Source organism: Scyliorhinus torazame, chromosome 22, assembly GCF_047496885.1.
Source record: "Scyliorhinus torazame isolate Kashiwa2021f chromosome 22, sScyTor2.1, whole genome shotgun sequence".
NCBI classification, from domain to species: Eukaryota; Metazoa; Chordata; class Chondrichthyes; order Carcharhiniformes; family Scyliorhinidae; genus Scyliorhinus; species Scyliorhinus torazame.
The window spans coordinates 81,251,472-81,271,880 of NC_092728.1; the positions used below are offsets into that span (position 1 = coordinate 81,251,472).

Sequence of the window (20,409 nt, forward strand, 5' to 3'; positions counted from 1 at the left end):
TGATTTTGACAAGGGAACTAAATGTAATATCTCCAAATTTGCAGATGATACAAAGTTGGGTGGGAGGGTGAACTGTGAGGAGGATGCAGAGATGTTTCAGCAGGATTTGGACAGGCTGTGTGGGCACATGCATGGCAAATGCATTATATGGATCAATATGAGGTTACCCGCTTCAATAGCAAAAAGAGGAAGGCAAATTATTATTTGAATGGGTGTAATTTGAGAGAGGTGGATACTCAGCGAGACCATGGTGGCCTCGTGCATCAGTCACTGAAAGTAAGCGCGCAAGTACAGCTGGCAGTAAAGAATGCAAATGGTTGATGCAGTGGTTAGCATCGCTGCCTACGGCACTGAGGACCTGGGTCCGATCCCGGCCCCGGGTCACTGTCTGTGTGGAGTTTGCACATTCTCCCTGTGTCTGCGTGGGTTTCACCTCCACAACCCAAGGATGTGCAGTTTAGGTGGATTGGCCATGCTAAATTATTCCTTAATTAGAAAAAAATAATTGGGTACTCAAGAAGGTAAATGGTATGTTGGCCTTCATAGCAAGAGGATTTGAGTGCAGGAATAGAGATGATTTACTGCAATTGTATAGGGCATTGGTGAGGCCACACCTGGAGTATTGTGTGCAGTTTTGGTGTCCTTATCTGAGGAAGGATGTTCTTACTATGGAGTACAGCAACAATTTACCAGGCTGATTCCTGGGATGGCGGGAATGTCATATAAGAGGTTAAATTGGTTAGGATTATGGAATTTAGAAGAGTGCGAAGATATCTCATGGAAAGTTACAAAATTCTAACAGGATCAGACAGGGTAGATTCAGAAAGAATGTTCCCGATGGTGGGCGAGTCCAGAACTAGGTTATAGTTTGAGGATAAGGGGTAAACCTTTTAGGACTGAGGTGAGGAGAGTGGTGAATCTGTGGAATTCGCTACCAGAGAGTAGTTGAGGCCAAAATGTTGTGTAATATCAAGAAGGAATTAGATATAGCTCTTGGGGCTAAAGGGATCAGGGCATATTGGGGGGCGGGGGGGAATTCAGGGTATTGAACTTGATGATCACCCATGATCATAACAAATGGTGGAGCAGGCTCCAAGGGTTGAATGGTCTCCTCCTGTTTTTATTTTTTATGTTTCTATGTTTGCCCTTAAAATGATTCAATTTTCAAAATTTTCTGAAGAATGGTTAGTGTTTTGCCAATTCCCATCCTAAAGTTTATGATTTGAACAACATCATCACCTACCAGAATATGCCTACCAGAATCAAAAGAAACAGAAATATCAAGAGGAAATGGTACAGTTCATGCAAAAATGGATATCTACTTCCCAACAAAAACCACAGTCCATCTCAGTTCACACAGAGCAATAAACAAGTGGTTTTAAAGGATCCTAGAAAACCTAATCAATGATCCAGTCCTACAACAAAATTCTGTGCAAAATATATATAAAGTTAGGTATTAAAAACCCTTATTAGCATCACCATAGGTCAGTAAAGGCCAAGGCGGGTCTACACTCTACACACAGCCGATGCAATTTACCCTAGGTACAGTAATCACTTAAGCTTTTAATGCCCTCCTCCACCTTTCTTCCACTCCCAACCCCCTAAACATCAATCTTCTACTCCCCTGCCTCCTCCTCTTCTCCACCATCCCCCACCCCACACACATACACTCATATACACACACTCCAACCAAACCAAGGAGCTAAGCAAAATAAATAAGACTTCCTGCTTGGCAAATTACATGTTGAAAGACCAGACGGTGCGGCTTTGGAGCAATCCTCAGATCACACCAATGGTGAAAAGCTCAGTAGAATTAACCCTCTGTCTTCCATCTGCAGTATTGTGCCCAACTGACAAGGATCAAGTAATACTGCCGCAGTTACTTAATTCAATCAGTAGGTTTTTACTTTTATTATTTTATTTTGATAGCAGCAAAGTAGCATTAAACAGAAGACTAATTTTAAAAAGTCATTTTTTTCCTTGGGATCATAACACTAATTACGCTGTGCACAAAAGCATTAAGTGGACATCATTAGATTAGGTTTGTTTTTCATATAATTTATACTTGACAAAAAAACCCATACCCATTGCTTGATCAAGTAGATTCAATGTTCAAGTTATTTAAATGAAAAGGCATCAACCAAAATTGTCATCCAGAAGAAAACATTGCTGAAAATGTGTTTACTGAAAACAATATTCAAGTATTCTCTAATTGCACATTTTATCTTGTCAAATTCCCATTGCATGTACATTTTAATTTTAAATTCAATTGCTTTTAATAACATAACTAATAAGTCTTCCAAATGTTAAGACATGTCTTACAAATTATAATATTCAGTATTGCTCATTCCTATTCACACAGCATGGATTGAAAGTACGCATGGAACATTAAAAAAAAAAATTTAAGTGCCCAATTCCTTTTTTCAATTAAGGGGCGTTGTCAATTTACCTACCCTACACATCTTTGAATTGTGGGGGTGAGACCCAAGCAGACACGGGGAGAATGTGCAAACTCCACACGGACAGTGACCCGGGGCCAGGATCGAACCCGGGTCCACGGTGCTGTGATGCAGCAGTACTAACCACTGCGCCACCACGCTGCCCCAAGTATACATGGAACACAATATCGTTTTTCAGCATTTGGAAAATAAGTGGTCAAACACTACATAAAATACAAAACCATATGTCCAATTATGGCATTTTATCTCTATTAAATATAGATACTGCATTATGATATTGATATACTATTACATTTAGTTGGAAATATTTTCTTGTGCAATGGTGGTTCAGCTTTTGCCAAGAAAAATGATTGATGTACGGGCTACACAACGGAACGTATCCTTTTAATTGATCTTTAAACTAATGCAAACACACAGTGGAGGTATTTTATTTGGCTGTGTAATGATAAAATGACAGTTTTTTTAATACAGAAAGAAATCTTTAGCCTCTTAAAAGGCCAAGTACTTTCACTTTCCTGAAAGTAGGTCATGCAAAACATGACAACTACATCATCATTTTATTAATATTTTATACAACTTTGAAAACATTTATCTGATCATTCTCTTACTCTCACCAATAACTTACAAAACACACAGCAGACCAGAAATCAAGGTTAATTCCCAAGTGCTCTGCCTGAAAATGTAATTGAATTTGAAGTATGTTTATAGTAATTACATGAAAATTATCAGAGTCCACAGACAATATACAAATATCTTGACTTATTTGGCAGTATAAATACTGTTAACTATGGATGAAAACTGCAGCCATTTTTAAAAATGATAGCTTTCCGAATCATCAAATAAAGTGACATTTACTTAAAAGCTACATATGCTACAGCTGAAGAAATTAAGATTCAAGATAATAACGTTCACTATAGAGAATATGTTCATTTGTATAAAACCACCAATTACTTTATCCTCACACTCAGCTGTTACACACAGATCGAGGGACACAAAACACTCCCACCTCCTGTTCCAGCTGATCATTCCTATCAAACAGACATTGGAGGCCTAAACGCGTATACGCATACAAAAAGATGTCATATGATCACAGCATAAATCAAGTCCTGAAAAAATATGGCTTTTATCTAAATCAAACGATATGCCTTTACTCAAAAAGATGTAATCTTTAGAAAATACATTTATTTTATTTTTGAATTATCCCAACAATGATTTTCTACTGTTTTGAAAACAATACCAGTTAATTACAGACAGCAAGAGTAAGAGTTTGACTGGGCCTGTGGGATATCAGTCACAAGCTGTGGCCTGCAGAGGATTTAATGGCCATCAGATGCTCCCAAGTTCTCTAGCTGCACACATACAAACAATAGAAGCCTGGAGACAGGCTAGGCTATTCTCCAAATTAATAAAAGGCTCTGTAAACAAATATTTTTAAGAGGCACTGATGTTTTGTTTCTCTTTGCATTCCATTCTCTAAACTCGCTTATCTACCTTAAACCATTTGAGTCAGTATCAGCCCCAGGGAGCTGGGGAGGTGGGGGGTGGTAGGTTGCACATCAGAAGCAGTTGTCACGAGTCACCATGATTTCATCAAAAATTAACAGGCAGAAGATAAAAACCTTTTCAAAGAGTTAAAACAAAGGGCTTCTTAAACAACTCTGTACCTTGAGACGTGAGCTCTTCCTAAACTGAATTAAGAACTGTACATGCAGAAAGCAGATCACAGTTGAATGGTCTGTTAATCAAAACCAGAATGTGCAAATCATTACTTGAAACAGCAACATGGAGCAATAAATGGTTTACTTCGGTTTTCTTCTTCTTCGTAAAAAGTACTCATAAAATACAACTTTAAGAGCAAGACAGAATGTCACTTTACTCATTTAAAAATTAAGGCAGTTGCTGAGTCTCCTCCCCCTATGAGGCCAGTGTTTGCTGGTAACCTTCTAAAAAAACTACATAGCAGCTGATATCAAATTTAAATAACGTGTTTAATATTTATACTACCTTCCCATGTATCCATTTCATTCTTCTCCCAGTTTTCCAGTAACTTGCATAGCAGCCATCCATGCAAAAATTTGCTACAAATTGCAAGCAGTTAGAAACCACCTCATGTTTCCCACTGCTAGTTTCTGTGAAGCTTAGATGCAACAGTCAACCCCACAGGTCAGTTTACAAGCTGGTCATGTGACAGTAAAGTTCAAGCCCTAAGGTCACAACTTTGCTTCGAGTCCTCTGATGACCAAAGGTTATCTGAATGGAACTGATAGCCCTATTTTTCTGTTAACATTGTAACCTCAAAGATTAACCCTTAAACACAGAACAGTAGCATTTAATTTAAAATTGGGAGGTTAAGTGACAACTATGAGCAATGACATATATAAATTGTACAGTCCTCTAACATAATTATTTTAATTTTAGCGTCTTTGTCATTCACACTGTAGCTAGGCAACACCAAAGCAATTATAAAACATGAATTAATCTACAACTGCTGGTATACAACTTCAGGTTTTGCTCCACCTCGGATGGCAAACTAACATTTAAACAATCTGAACATTGTTTTGAATTACTACTGGATTTGTGACAATTGCAAAAAGATTACAAGGACTTCACTAGAGAATCGAGGCACATGTGTTGTCAATGGCAAAGCAAGGCCATCCATTACATGCCAGAATCCTCCCTCACAGATCCATCAATGCCAATATATAACCAAGGGCTTAAAATGAGCAGTATCCAAAGAACAAATCCTATTGCTCATTACAAAACATTCAAAATTAGATTGCAAACCGATTTTCTACAGCTTTATTCTACTTCAATTTTAGAACCGCTACAGTACTTTACCTTCCATAAAGTTTGATTCTTGCTTCATTCCAAGTAAGACAGAAGCATTTAAAAAGGCATGATTAGTCCTCCTTCCTGATCAGTGAGCCATGTCCTCCTGGAAGCACATCTCGCTGCCATTATGTTGATGAAAGCCAGCCAAATCAGATCTTTATGCTAATGAAGTGTGATGTCACAGATAAGGGGCTTTTCAGATTCAAATTAAAGATTCAAATGCTTAATTATTTTAAAGAAAGGTTATCTCATTAGACCAAATGAAAACAAGAACTTTCACTTTAAAAAAAACATTTAAGACACAGATTTTCTTTGAGCTCTGATACTCTGTCCTCATAAATATACTAAATGTTACACCTCCTTGCCAGTAGAATCCTCATTTGAAAAAAAGAGGATTAAGCCTTACCAGGCCCTGGTCTTGTGTTTAGAAAGTAGATATTTGACAGGACTATAACTGACAACCAATAATAGCAATTAGGCCTTGAGTATACTCTTCATAGAAATGCATTTGAGTGGCTTCAGAATTTGTATGGCTGAATTGATCAGTTTACTGCTGCAAATGTGTAATCAATCCAGAACAACATCTAAAACAAAAAATAATTAAAATATACACATATAAAATAATTTACCAAACGTACAATATTGGAATAATGCAACCCAAAATAAATTTGTTTGCAGGGAATAACTAATGAGACTTTCAGTAATAATACTTTTCTTCTCAAATTATTTAACTTTTTGCAGAAGGGATTAAGATGAACAATGCACCGTTTGTGTACTTATGCAGCTGACCTCTGCCCTTTGATCCTGGTTACTAACAACCACAAAGCCAAAAAACAGGCACATAAAGTGAAGGTCAGCTCCGTAAGTACACAAACTGTGATGCGAACCCCCACTGCCAAAAAATTCCTAAAGCAAAATGGTATATTTTCAGATGCAATATTCTTTAATTCGTACATGCACAATATTCTTGTATGCTATTTTTATTGCCCACAGGTCTCCCCCTTGGGGTACACACTTCCTGTGTGCCACTGACTGATTCTCAGGTTGCCAATGCCAAGATTTACCCTTCACAGTATAGGTTTATCAAATTGTTAGTTTTAAAACCTTTGTATGTTTCTAGTGTATACAACATTTGAAGAAACACGGAGGGAGAAAAAACACTGGGGGGGAAACCCCTCTCTACTGTAATAAATACAATAGCAATACAAATAAGCAGATCATATTATCATGCTGGACGTTGTATTCCGAAACAAGATTTATAAAATACCTATATGAATCTTACAGCAATAAGAATAAAAAGAGATTGGCTGACCTAAAAATAAATATTTGGATAAATCTACCCATTTAAAACAATCCGGGAAATTTTAACAATTCTCGCCCAACAGAAACTGAGATGGTGGGCATTTAGAAGGCTCTGGATTTATGCTCTAGAACATTGCTTAAGCAAGAAAAAAAGGTACTTAAATGAAAGACTATTTAGGATCCTATGACTTCAGTTACATCCCAATGGCACTTGAATCTAGGCCTGAATGGGGAGTCCACTTAAAGCAATTCAGAACAGAATTGGGACACAATGGCCCTGAAAGGCAAGTTTTTTTTAAAAAAAACCTTCCTTTGAGAGACCAGGAAATGCAGGAATTCTCCTCCTGGTTCTGTAAGAGTTTAAATCTGGACAACCACAAATTCACCTTCCAAATCCCTCCTGTAAACTCATCCTCAGAATCCCCTGCCTTGCATAATCACCTAAATTTTATGAGGCCATCAACCGATGAAGGGCAATGGGTAATAGTGCATGGTGTAGGAAAAGATGCAGGCTGCAGAGTTTGAGATAAGCTGAAGTTTATGAAGGATAAAGGGTGAACGGTGAGCCTAGAGACCATTGGAATAGTCATGTTTCAAGGTGACAAAGGCAATAATGAGGATTCTAGCAAGATATCGGATGGGTAGGACCTGAGGTACCAGCAATCTATATATAGAGACGGCATGGAGTAAGAAACTCAGCTCAGGGGTTTAGTGGGACTCCATGGCTGCAAATAGTTTGGTTCAGCCACTTTCCAGAGCTAAGAAATTAATCTTGATGGCAAGACTATAGAGTTTGTCCTGCTAACAATGACTTTGGTTTATCTGATATTTACTTTTAGGAAATTGCACCTCATCCAAGACTGGATGTTAGACAAGCACTCTGACAGCACAAAACCTTAGGAAGAAGTTTGGCTTGGGAAGTAAAGTAAATAGTGGGGGAAGCAACAAAACAAATGCTCTCTCATCTTTATTGCAAAGATGGCTATGAGCTGCTCAAATATTTTGTTAGTGGTAAAGTTGGAGGAACAGTGGAATGAGTATGAAGATGGTTGGAAGTAGAGAAGAGAACCTTGGTGGGTAGGTGAGGGATTTAGAGAATATCCGAGAGTGGTAGGCAGCTGTGACAAAGGATACATGTCTGACACAGCAGATCTGGTGATAAATGGCTAAGCCAAATGTGCATCAGTATACTCTAGTCTCCGACTTGAGCTGAAAGCCGGGAAAATGGGAAATGGAAGGGACAGAAGGCAGTGACAGTTATGCGAGGAACCTGGGCATTATCCATGTGATGAACGGTTACTGCCTTATCATCATGTAAGGTGATGTCCCCTTTAAGACCAGGCTTGGAACCCTGGGGACTCCGCCTCTGGCTCCGCCCATCTGGGAGCCATACATAAAGGCCTGCCTCATGGTCTGTATAGCAGTCAGCTCTCGTCCAAATCTGTAGCATAGTTATTAGCCTAATAAAGCCTTCTTTACAGTTTAATCTCTAAGCATCATTATTGAGGGTACCTCAATTTATTAGGCTAATAGGAGAAAAGCCCCAAGCACCGTTTGAGGGCCTTGAGGCTGCGGGGGAGAGGGAGTTCCTTAAGGGGGCGCATGCGGTCGGGGTCGGGACCTAGGACCCCGTCTTCCACGACATAGCCAAGGATGGCCAGCCGGGTGGTGTGGAAAACGCATTTGCCCTCGTTCTAGGTCAGGTTAAGGGCTCGGGCGGTCTGGAGGAACTTTTTGAGGTTAGCGTCATGGTCCTGCTGATCATGGCCGCAGATGGTGACATTGTCCAAGTACGGGTATGTAGCCCGCAAACCGTACTGGTCCACCATTTGGTCCATCGCCCTTTGAAAGACGGAGACCCCATTTGTGACACCAAAGGGGACCCTGAGGAAGTGGAAGAGCCGGCCGGCTGCTTCGAAGGCAGTATAGAGGCAGTCTTTTGGTCGGATGGGGAGCTGGTGGTAGGCAGATTTGAGGTCGACCGTGGAAAAGACTCGGTATTGGGCGATCCGATTTACCATTTCCGCGATGCGAGGAAGGGGGTACGCATCAAGCTGCGTGAATCGGTTTATGGTCTGGCTATAATCCATGACCATCCGTTTCTTCTCCCCGGACCGGACTACCACCACTTGCGCTCTCCAAGGGCTGTTGCTAGCCTCGATGACCCCCTCTCCCAGTAAACGCGGGACCTCTGACTTGATAAAAGCCATATCTTGGGCACTGTAGCGGCGGCTCCTGGTGGCGACGGGCTTACAGTCGGGAGTGAGGTTAGCGAATAGCGAGGGGGGTGCGACTTTCAGTGTCGCAAGGCAGCACACCATGAGGGGGGGCAAGGGTCCGCCGAACTTCAGTGTCAGGCTTCGGTGGCTGCACTGGAAATCCAGTCCGAGCAGCAGGGGGGCACAGAGGTGAGGGAGGATATAAAATTTGAAACGGGTGTATTTGGCACCCTGGATCGAGAGATCCGCAATACAGTACCCCGTGAGTTATTCATTGGAATAAAATTAAGGGAAATTAGGAACATAGCTACTGGAGTAGTCCCTTCAGCCATTCAAGTCTGCTCCAACCTTTAATTAGAAAATGACTGATCTGTATTTCAACTGCATGGGGAGAAATTAGTTTGCACATCACTTCTAACAGCACCAAACAAACTTACATCAATTCGCTTGGGTAAATAATGCCACAGGCGGCGACACATGATATTAATGAAGAATGCCATACGGCCAGCATAGGTAGTAGACCATGGAGCCGCTTGCCCCGCAGAATCTAGTTCTATGTAGCATCACTAAAATTAATTCCCCCGCCCCCATACCTCTTGAAACTCTTTCCAAACAAAATTTTTATAAGTCTCGAAAGCTTACATACGAATATACAAATTAGGAGCAGGAGAAGGCCACTCAGCCCCTCGAGCATGCTGTCATTTAATAAGATCATGGCTGATCTCCTTGCAACTTCAACCCCACATTCCTGCCTACTCCCGCTAACCTTTCACTCCTTGTTAATCAAGAATCTATCTAGCTCTGCTTAAAAATATTCAAAGGCTCTGCTTCCACTGCCTTTTGAGGAAGAAAGTTCCAGATATCACAACCTTCTGTAAGTAAAATATTCTCCTCATCTCTATCTTAAATGAGTGACCCCTTATTTTTAAAAAGTGACCCCTAGTTCTAGATTCTCCAACAAGAGGTGACACCTTCTCCATATCCACCCTGTCAATACAAGTGTTCCAACATCCACAGCCTTTTGGGTAAGATTTTTGCTACTAAATTAACAGATTTTCTTTTTGTTAAAATTAGTTAATATTGCCACCTCTTTATAATTGAAAGATTCTCCAAAATATTTTTAAAAATAAATCACAGGATTGAAAACAAAACAGTTAAACATGCTAGCATCTACATGCACTTGATACTTTGTCAGTAGCATTCTTTTTCTGGGTCAAGCAGCTCCAGCTTACCTCCCTGATTATGTTTGAGCTTCCATTAAAAGGAATGGAGCACTCGGAGATCTAAAATGGCAGACTTCTGGAACATGAAATTATTTAATCTTAAATATGTGCAGAAATATCTTCCAGGTCGCTATTGCGGAAGCATTGATGAAAAATGAATTTACTTTATTCATATTTCACTTTATTGCAATGAAGTAATAAAGTACAGAAATAATTTGGAAATAATTTTTTTGCACTTTGTTTTGTTTGATGTACTCTTTAGTGGGAGGTAAACTACATTTCACAAGTGGGTATTTAGTGTTGAAATCACAACTCCTTTGAGGACATGGCTTTGTATAAACAAAAAAAACAAAAAATCCCTCTCCACTTTTCTTATGTTAATGTAACTAATCTGTTCTTTGCATCACAATGACCATCCCTGCCTTGTGTACGAACGCATTTGACTGAAATAATAGGGGTAAGACTAGCAAATGCAGCAATGCATCATTAATAATCCTTTGCTAATTAACTAGCACCGGGATGTGGCTTATTCACACACATGAAGCCTCTGACTGTGGCAGCAATCCCTTTGTTCAATGAATAGAGTCAGCTGCTTTGATTTCAACGCCTAGTCTATTTACATGTTAAAAGACAAATCTAAATTTAAAGTAGCAGCCTAACTTTTAACTTACATTTTCTTATAAAAGCTTGTATTAAAGAATGCATTAAAGAAATACAATAGATGTTTGCAATGGGTGACCTTTTTGGCAGAATTATGTTTAACCACTTTCAAATAGCTCTGATGTTTGTAAGTTGTTCCAAACACAGTACAAGTAAACAAACTTCAAATGCAGCTGGTGTATACTACATTTAATATACTTAACCTAAAATGTTCCTAAATAATTTGAACACATGAACACTATAGATTCATTTTTACAAATGAAATTGCACTAGATAGTGTGCAAGTGGAGTGAGCATACTTTCACTTTAGTGTGTTTGTTTCAGGTTGTAGTTATTAGCACTGCAAGAGCCTTGTAATGGCTTGTAAAAGAAACAAACCTGGTTCTTAGAAAAGCCCTTTCCCAAAACACTGTTCAATGTAACAACGGCCGGACACGCTGGCGGAATTCTCCGGACCCGCTACAATGAATGGAGCTATTCTCTGTTCTTGTTGGTAGCGGTGGCAGGGCGAACTTTGATCGTAGAATTCCGGCCAACAACTTGCATTTATATAGCACTTTATATAGCACTTTATCATAAAATATCACAAAATAACACTTCACAGAAGCAAAGAAAATTACGATAGCAAACAGCAAAACTCGGACAAATTACCAAAAGCTTGGTCAAAGAGATAGGTTTTAAGGAGCATCATAAAGAAGAAAGTGAGGTACAATGGCAAAGAGATTTAGAGAGTCGTTAGAACTGCTTCCTCACGGTGCTGAGGACCTGGATTCAATCCCGGCCCCGGGTCACTGTCCTCAGAAGTACATCCCTGGTCTTGTATTTTAACCCTCTCGACATGAATGCTAACATTGTATTTGCCTTCCTAACTGCCAACTGAACCTGCACGTTAAGAGAACAAGGAGTCCCAAGTCCCTTTGTACTTCTGATTTCCTAAGCATCTTCCCATTTACACGGCAGCACGGTAGCATAGTGGTTAGTACAGTTGCTTCACAGTTCCAGGGTCCCAGGTTCGATTCCCGGCTTGGGTCACTGTCTGTGCGGAGTCTGCACGTTCTCCCCGTGTCTGCGTGGGCTTCCTCCGGGTGCTCTGGTTTCCTCCCACAGTCCAAAGATGTGCAGGTTAGGTGGATTGGCCATGATAAATTGCCCTTAGTGTGTCCAAAAAGGTGAGGTGGGGTCACTGGGTTATGGGGATAGGGTGGAAGCGTGGGCTTAAGTAGGGTGCTCTTTCCAAGGGCCAGTGTAGACTCGATGGGCTGAATGGCCTCCTTCTGCACTGTAGATTCTATGATTTAGAAAATAGTCTATGCCTCCATTTCTCCTTCCAAAGTGCATAACCTCACACAGGTGTTGTTATGGAGGCGGAAGTAGGCGCTCTTGCTGATGAAGTGGATATGTGGTTTGAAGCTCACCTTGAGGCCAAATACAACACCAAAGGCTGCAAATAGTCTTGTTAAGCCTCAGGTATTGTCAGGGAGAGGAACGGAGTCAATAGCCAGGTACGAAACAAAGCCTGTTCTGGGCTCTGAAGATATTGGATGCGATTCTCTAGCCTCGATTTGCTCGAGCGAGGGCGCTAAACCGTTCACGATTCAACTAGTCCGCTCCCGTAAGCAAAATCAGGGTCCCACCCTAGCATGGCGAGAAACCAATTATATGACTTAAGTCATATTTCCATACAATTAATGTGAGCCACCCCATATCCAATGGCCTCCCGAGCAAGTTGTTACGCTGGCGCTGAAAAACTTGAACCTGACGGGTGGGTTGCTGCAGGAAGCCACCATCTTCGCTCACAGGTAGTGAGCCCGAAGGCACTGGGCATGCTGCCCCTTTGCTCAGGGGATGGGGGCGTGACCGGGGGGTGCAGCCCGCCATAGGGGGCAGGAGGTATCAGGGGAGTGCTGATGGGTGTATGGGGGTCGACCATGCATGGGTCCTCCATGCCAACCCCTGGATCATGTGTTCCCATTCCAGGGGCAACCCTAGTCCCTGTCTGTTTGTCCAATGATCACCCATAACTCCCACAGACCGCAGAGGCAGAGGGTGAAGGCTATTGCTAATAGGGAATTGGCAATCATGGTTAAGTGGCACTTCACACATTCCAAATGGATCTGCATGGCATATGGGGCTCATTGCCTAGCATCCCAATCACACGTTAATGCATGGGCACTGCTTGAACACTGTGGGATGTAGCAGGCAGACGCAGCAACCAATCTCCGATCACCCAGGGGATGAGCCCTAGCCCCAGGCACACGGGACTTGTGGGAGGAAACCGGAGCACCCAGAGGAAACCCACACAGACATGGGGAGAAAATGCAGATCCACGCAGACAGTGACCCAAGCCGGGAATCGAATCTGGAACCTGGAGCGGTGCTATCGAGCTCTCCTCCAAGGTGGTCTCATGGGAGGGGGCCACTACGGATGGGCTAGCGCCGTCGGCTGGAGGACCTGCAGGAGAATGGACATGTGGTCAGTGGGAGGGATGGGTCAGCTTGTATGGCATTGACAACTGACGTTTGACAGATCCTCTGGGTGGGGCCCGGTGGATCCTCACCTCTGCGGCACGCGGCAACCTCCGCATTGGTGACCACTCTGTCCTCGGCCACCTCTATAACTTCTTAGGTCCGGTACCCCTCTGCCAGTCTGGGCCCTTTTGGGTGGAGGTCGGGGGGGGTTGAAGGGAGGGACCGAGGGTTGGGGGGCTGAACAGAGAGTTGGGGGGGTTGAACGGAGCGTTGGGGGTGTTGAATGGAGGGTTGGGGGGGGTGAATTGAAGGGAGGGGTGGGGTTGTCAACTCTTGCATAAGGCCCGGTGTAGGTCATTGACCTTCTTACGCTACTGGAGGCCAATCCTCCTAGTTACGCTTTCAAGCTGACAACCGCTGCCACGTCATCCCAGGCAGCACTGGCTGCCCTGTGGCTCACCCTGCGGTACCCTCGGGGGAACAGGACAATCTTGGGGCTGATCGTCTCAGCACCATGGCTGTGAGCTGAGTGGGATTGGCTGTGCAAGTGCTCTTTTAAGTGCTTCTCGATCTCGTTAGCGGGGGGGCTGACGCGTGCAGTCCTGGCAACCCAACTGGCGAGCCTTCATTTCCAGTGAAGCCCGTGGGGCCTTGTTAAGTGGACAAATTAATGTTGTAATGTGTTGCTGGCCTCCCCCGGCCGAGCGCCGTGAAGGTCGCGGCTGTTCCCGCTCGCTGCCAAACTTAGAAATCTTTCCGGAGAATCGCGCCCAATAGCTTCAATCTTCCCAATATTCAGCTGAAGGAAATATCCGTGGGATATCAGTCAAACAGTGCTGCAAATGAGAGACAATGAAGGGTCGAGAGGTGCTGGTGCAGAAGAGCTGAGTGATGTCAGCCATCAAGGAAAGGAACATGAGATCTTAAGGTGAATGAGTTGGAATTAGGAATTAAAGTGAACACAGGCATTCACCCAAATTATTGTACCTCAACTTGTTGTGGCACAAAACAAGGGACAAGCAAGGCTGAACTGGCTGGCTGAACTCTGCCCCGAAATACTGCAGAGTTCCTTAAGCATCCCTCCCTACCCTCATTCTTCATCTACATGCAACCTTTTGCCAATTTAGCCACAAAGATTATATACGGATAACATTCAGTTATATTTCGCACCTACTATTCACAGGCTCAATATTTTATTCAAATTAAAAGCTGAGCTACCTACTGTACACTCTCTTCATTACTGGAAACCTCAACCATCTACATATTCAACCATTTCATCTCTTTCCTAAACAGCCTCGATCTTGCGCCCTCTGTAAATTTAAGCTCACTTAAATCTGTGCTGCCTCTATCCTATTCTGCATCAATCCTGCTTGTCTATCACTCAGTCTTCACTGAGTTATCATAGAATTATCAGTGCAGAAGGAAGCCATTCGGCCCATCGAGTCTGCACCGGCTCTTGGAAAGAGCACCCTACCCAAGGTCAACACCTCCACCCTATGCCCATAACCCAGTAACCCCACCCAACACTAAGGACAATTTTGGACACTAAGGGCAATTTATCATGGCCAATCCACCTAACTCGCACATCTTTGTACTGTGGGAGGAAACCGGAGCACGTCACACGGGGAGGATGTGCAGACTCCGCACAGACAGTGACCCAAGCCGGAATCGAGCCTGGGACCCTGGAGCTGTGAAGCAATTGTGCTATCCTGACCTGCATTATACTATTTCCTCCAGTAGGGAAGTTCAGGGAAGGGTCGTAGGTGATTGTATGGGGGGGAGGAAGGAGGAGAAGAAGAAGAAAGAAAGAATAACCTTAAAATTAGAGCTTGGCACTTCAGGGATGATGTCAGAAAGCACTTCACCATGAAAAAGAGTAGTAGACATCTGGAACTCTTCCCCCAGAAAGCTAGGCCTATTGAAAATTTCACAACAGAGATTATTAAGATTTGCGTTCGGGTATAGTTTTAAGGGTTGTGGAATCAAGCTGAGTAAGTGGAGATAAGATGTAGATTGGCCATGATCTAATTGAAAGGCAGATAGGTATGAGGGGCTGAATGGCTTACTCCTGCTCCCATGTTAGCTTTCAAGTCCTTCAGGTGCAGAGGATGGGGGTGGCAAAATGGCAGCAAATCTGAGAAATTGTCACTAATTGCGACCGTAACTATTTAAATTCACTGCCTGCCTCTGTGGAGCAGGCATCCAATCCACATCCTGGCCATCCTCTGGGAAACTTCCTTGTGGTGGAAATGCATGGGAGCCATCTGATGCAGCTCCTCCCTATTTTACTAGACCCCCAACCACTCCCAATTTCAAGTGCTGGGAATAATTTTGCCTACTGTCTCGGTTCCTCTGTCGACAGATGCTGCCTGACCTGCTGAGTATTTCCCCAATTTCTGTTATTTCAAATTTCCACCATTCACAGCATTTTACTTTTGTGTTCTTAACAACAACGTTTTTTTAACATTCATTTTGTTTCTCTTGTGCTTCTGTGTAATGTCCTAGGAAAGCACTGTAAAACAGCAAATTGTTATTGCTGTTCAGAAAGGGCAGGAACGATGTCAGGAAACACGATTGGTGCTGGTATTATTGGACCATGTCCATCTCCATTGTGGTTTCAGTAGACCCATAAATCTTGCCCTGGGGTTCTACATTATAAGTCAGAGATGATAGCTGCATTATCAGTGAGGCCAACTGTTTTCACTGAAGTGAATGCTTCCAAACCACTGGTGGTGCAACACCAAAAATTACCAACTTTATTAATGACTTGGTTTTGAATATGGGGACATTGGGTGCGATTCTGGGTGCGATTCTCTGGAAAGATTTTCAAGTGTGGTAGTGAGCGGCTGTGCATGAGGCATTGTCAAGTGTGCCAGGGCCCTCCTGCCCCAGAGCATGCACGCCAGGACATCGAAGGCCACTGGACACGGTAAGCAGTTGGCTGCCTCCACCTCTGATGTGCATCCTGAGGATACACCTAGATCCTGCGGTAGAGCAAGGAAAGCCAAGCACGTTGGGGATCTCGGAGAGGCACTGTGGGGTGGGGGCACAGGGGCGTGTGTGTGTGTCGGTGGGGGGGGATAGTGGGGCAGCACATCGGGAGAATGAGGCAGTGGTGTACACTTGTACGCGAAACATTAAAATACCCTCATCACAACCAGTATGATGCCACTGGCTCTTTGTTCCACGATGCGGGCCGACCCCCCCACGCTGTCGTAGAAACTGTGGTCTTTCACGCCAGAAAAACTGCCGTGAAAAGGCCACTTACTCATAGCCCTGCAGGGGACTAGCAGGAACCAGTCGAGAAGCTCACAGCTTTAGCTGCAGATATGGGCACCCGCACCTCCGGGTCAGAGGCACACGGCGGCGGATTCCAGCGACCATGCCGTGCTCCATGGTGGACTCAGACCGCGGAGCTGGACCTCCCAAATAGTGCCCCCGATTGGCTGCGCGCCTGACCCAGACAGCCCGTCCAAAAATACCCCGGGCCCATATGAGCCCCCCCTCCCCTCCGATAGGCCTGCCCCCGACCATGGCGGTGCTGCGAGTATCCCGAACGGCAGGACCGCCTCCAGCAATGGCCGCAGTTCGGGGATGCGCGACACGGCGTACTTGGGGCACGGAGAATCGGGGAACCAGCGGCGGGAAAAAAATAGCAGAGAAGGAAACATGGCGTAGTCATTAGCAAGAAGGACATGGTGACAAATCCCATCAAGACAGCCATTGGAATTTAAATTTAACTAGTAAAATCTTGAATTAAAACCTAGTCTCAGTAATGATGACCATTAAATAGTTGTTGATTGTTGAAAACCCATCAGATAGTCTCCAGACCATTCTAGGAGGGTTGGCAACCCTTCAGACTGAGGAGTTTGGATGAGCTGGCATTTATAGAGGATGGACAAAAGTCACTGGATGAGACAACATGTGAATAGTTCAAGCTGTAATGATCTCTTTTTACAGTAGATTAATCTGATGAAGATTTTGAGTAGTCGTACATGGAATGTGTGTTTGGCATTCACTGCAAAGCCATAATTTTGCACTCCTTCCCAGAGGAATGTTATAGTGGGTGTCTTTCCATCAGTGGCAAAAAACTAACTTGTATTTTATCGGACTTTAGCCATTAACATTTCAAATAAAACACCGTAGATGGTATCCTTGCAGAACCATGAACGCAAGATATCATATGCATACCACACAGAGAAAATCATTGTCTCGCACCTTAAACTGCTGCAGTTCTGCCAGATTTCCTCACATCTCTAGAGATGAGTTCTCATTGGAGAATGCAAATACCTTTAGTCATGCTAGAAATGAAAACAAATACCAACCAATGTCTTAGGTTTGTAACTTCAGACGGTTAAGTGTACTTATTTGCAGATGTATATTTTAGCAGATAGCATTGGGGAAGGCAATTGACTTAATGGCACAGTACTAAAGTGTACAGGAATAAAGGGACCTGAGGGTTTATGGTCATAGATCTTTGAAGGTGGCAGGACATTGAGAGTAGCTAGTTAGCCAAGCCAATAAAGCACTGGTAAGGCCACATCTGGAGTGCAGGATACTGTGCCCAGTTCTGGTCACCACAGTTCAGGTAGATTGAGAACCTCTAAAGGGTGCAAAGGAGATTTACCAGAATGATTCCAGAGAAGAAGAATTTTTGCTACAAGGTTAGATTGGTTGTTCTCCTTGAAGCAAAGGGCAGCTTTGATAGAGGTGTACAAGCTTATGACAGATTTAGATAAGGTAGACAAAGAAAAGCTGTTCCCATTTGCTAATAGTACAAAGGCTCAAGGACACCTATTTAAGGTTTTGTGCATGAGATGCAGGATGAGGAAGAACGTTTTTATGCCACAGGAGGTAATGACTTGAACTCGCTGCAAACGAGGGTTGTGGAAGTGGAGACAATTAATGATTTCTAAAGGAAATTAGATGGGCACTTAAGAGAAATAAACTTGCAGGGCTATGGGGATAAAGTAGGAAGTGGAACGAACTCGATTGCTCTACAGAGTGCCAGTATGAATTTGATAGCCCCCTTCTGTGCTATAATGACTCAATATTAAAGCTCTTTTTTCCTTGCATTGATCACTTCAGTAATCAGGCATATACACAAAACAATGAGTTGTTGTGATAATAAATGCACTGTCTGAAGGGCTGGTGGAAGCAGATTCAGTAGCAATATTGGGAAGAAAATGCAATATATTTTTCCTTCAAGTATTTACAACGCAATGGGGAAACAGAAATGGGTCCAATTGGGTAATTCCATCAAGAGCAGGCAGAGGTATGGTGAGCCCAATGACCTTCTTTTGTACTGTTCCATTCTGTGATTCAATACAGAGAGATTACGTTTACACCTTATATCTGACTATAGGGATACTGAATCATTATGGGAGTAGTATGAGAGAATGCAAAATGACCAGAATATTTGTGGTTCTCATAAATATCATCCTCAAATGATGCAGGGCATTCCAGTTTACTGGATGGTTCAGCTAAAAAAACTCTTCCATGGTCAAATTCTCACTGCTGAGAATATTTTGTTATTCAACAGTCAACAGTAACAAAGGATTGAAAATAAACTACGTAACGTTCCACATATCACACTAACCATTAAACAACAAGGAAACATCACCGTTCCATATTGGCACCAATACAAAGCTATATCAGCTCATTTGTACAAAAAAAACTAAACACAAAGTATCACCTCACAGGTTCCTCAACAGAAAAGGAGGATAAACCCAAGAATATATAATCATGTCCAGAACTTCGTTGTAGAAATGATCTGTCCAGCAATGTGTGATTTGTTCCACATATCAGTATCATTCTCCATCCAGGAGCTGCAGCTGTGCAGGCCCTCCCACAAGGGTCAATCTCACCGGAACCAAATCTTGGCATCCAGATATTCCACTGGCACTCAAGGTGCAGTTGAACATCCTTGACTTCCAGCTTGTTTAATCCGCAGTGACGTGCCAGTTATATGCAGCATTCACCATCCCAGCAACAAAAGCATCAGCAATCTGCGAAAGCATTTCTTCAACGGGTCATCAGGTGGTCCATTTGGAACAATGTCACACAGCAGGGCCCAGACTATTGTCTTGTTTCAAACCGGATTGCCTTCTGGACTCAGAGATCCTCCTGAGGCAAGTGTTCCAGAATCCTGGCATCTTAGAAAAAGTTATCCTTCTTTCTGGCTTCAGAAAAGGAAGGAAACAGCAAAAGCAGCTTCCAGGCACCTGCAGCCACCAGCAGGAACAAGCAGCAAACACAACCTAGGCAAAACTACTCTCTATTAGCTTAAATTGCGCAGCAATAATCAACCAGCCTCTTGCAATCATTGATTTAAATGACTCCAACAATGGAGAATGTGTTCTGCTGCCTAGATCCTTCAGCTTTGGAATTCCCTCCTTAAATCTCCCTACCCCTCCTCAAGGCTCATAGGATATGATGTAATACATTAGCATGTACGATAATTGGTAGGGGGCCAGTTTAGCTGGACAGCTGGTTCTTGATAGAGTGGGCGGCCAGCAGTGTGGGTTCAATTGCCGTACCAGCTGAGGTTATTTATGAAGGCCCGTCTGCTCAACCTTGCCGCTTGCCCGAAGTGTGGTGATCCTCAGGTTAAATCACCACTAGTCAGCTTTCCCCCTCAAAGGGGAAAGCAGGCTATGGTCATCTGGGACTATGGTGACTTTACGAAGATTGGTTAACGGTCATAAAACAGAATAGGAATAAATGGTCTATTTTTGGGATGACAGGTGAAACCAGTAGAATGCTGCAAGGATTAGTGCAGGAGTTTTAATAAGGACACGGGGAGTCCACACAGAGTAAAATAAGAAACCAAGTTTTATTTACACAAACTATACGTACACTACCCGGTCCATCCCTATCGGGTTCCTGTCCTGCTCGGTGCCTTACTGGCCGGTCGTTAAAACATTGGTTAATTGAGATACCCCGCCCCTAGCGGGGGAGCTCATATTTCGCAAGGAACACGGGGAAGATAAGCATTCCCACCCTGTCGGTCCTGTGCAGGATATTACAGGCGTAAAGACAATGTAAAGAGATTGCAAATGGAAATTTCGCCAAAGAGAAGGAATTGGTGGATGTTGAGTCTGGAAAAGGGTGTGTAGATAGTCTGGTTCATATTGAGATCTAAAAAGATGAGGTGTTGGGCTTCTTGAAAAATATTATGGTGGATAAGTCCCCAGGGCCCGATGGCGTCTACCCCAGAATACTGAAGGAGGCAAGATAGGAAATT

General features: G+C 43.2%; 1 protein-coding gene across 4 annotated transcripts in view; it reads right to left on the reverse strand.

Annotated features, from left to right (window-relative positions):
- LOC140399163 (nuclear receptor subfamily 6 group A member 1) overlaps positions 1 to 20,409 on the reverse strand; it is a 684,364-nt gene that overhangs the window by 313,225 nt on the left and 350,730 nt on the right. The window contains exon 1 of one of the 4 annotated variants that reach the window (XM_072488437.1): positions 5,298 to 5,432. The exons of 2 other annotated variants lie outside the window; for them this stretch is intronic. In XM_072488437.1, coding sequence (XP_072344538.1) covers positions 5,298 to 5,325 — 28 coding nt within the window. In that variant the 5' untranslated portion in view covers positions 5,326 to 5,432. Of the gene's footprint in view, positions 1 to 4,463; positions 4,627 to 5,297; positions 5,433 to 20,409 lie in introns of those variants that run through there. One more of the 4 variants, XM_072488438.1, reaches the window with a different exon arrangement.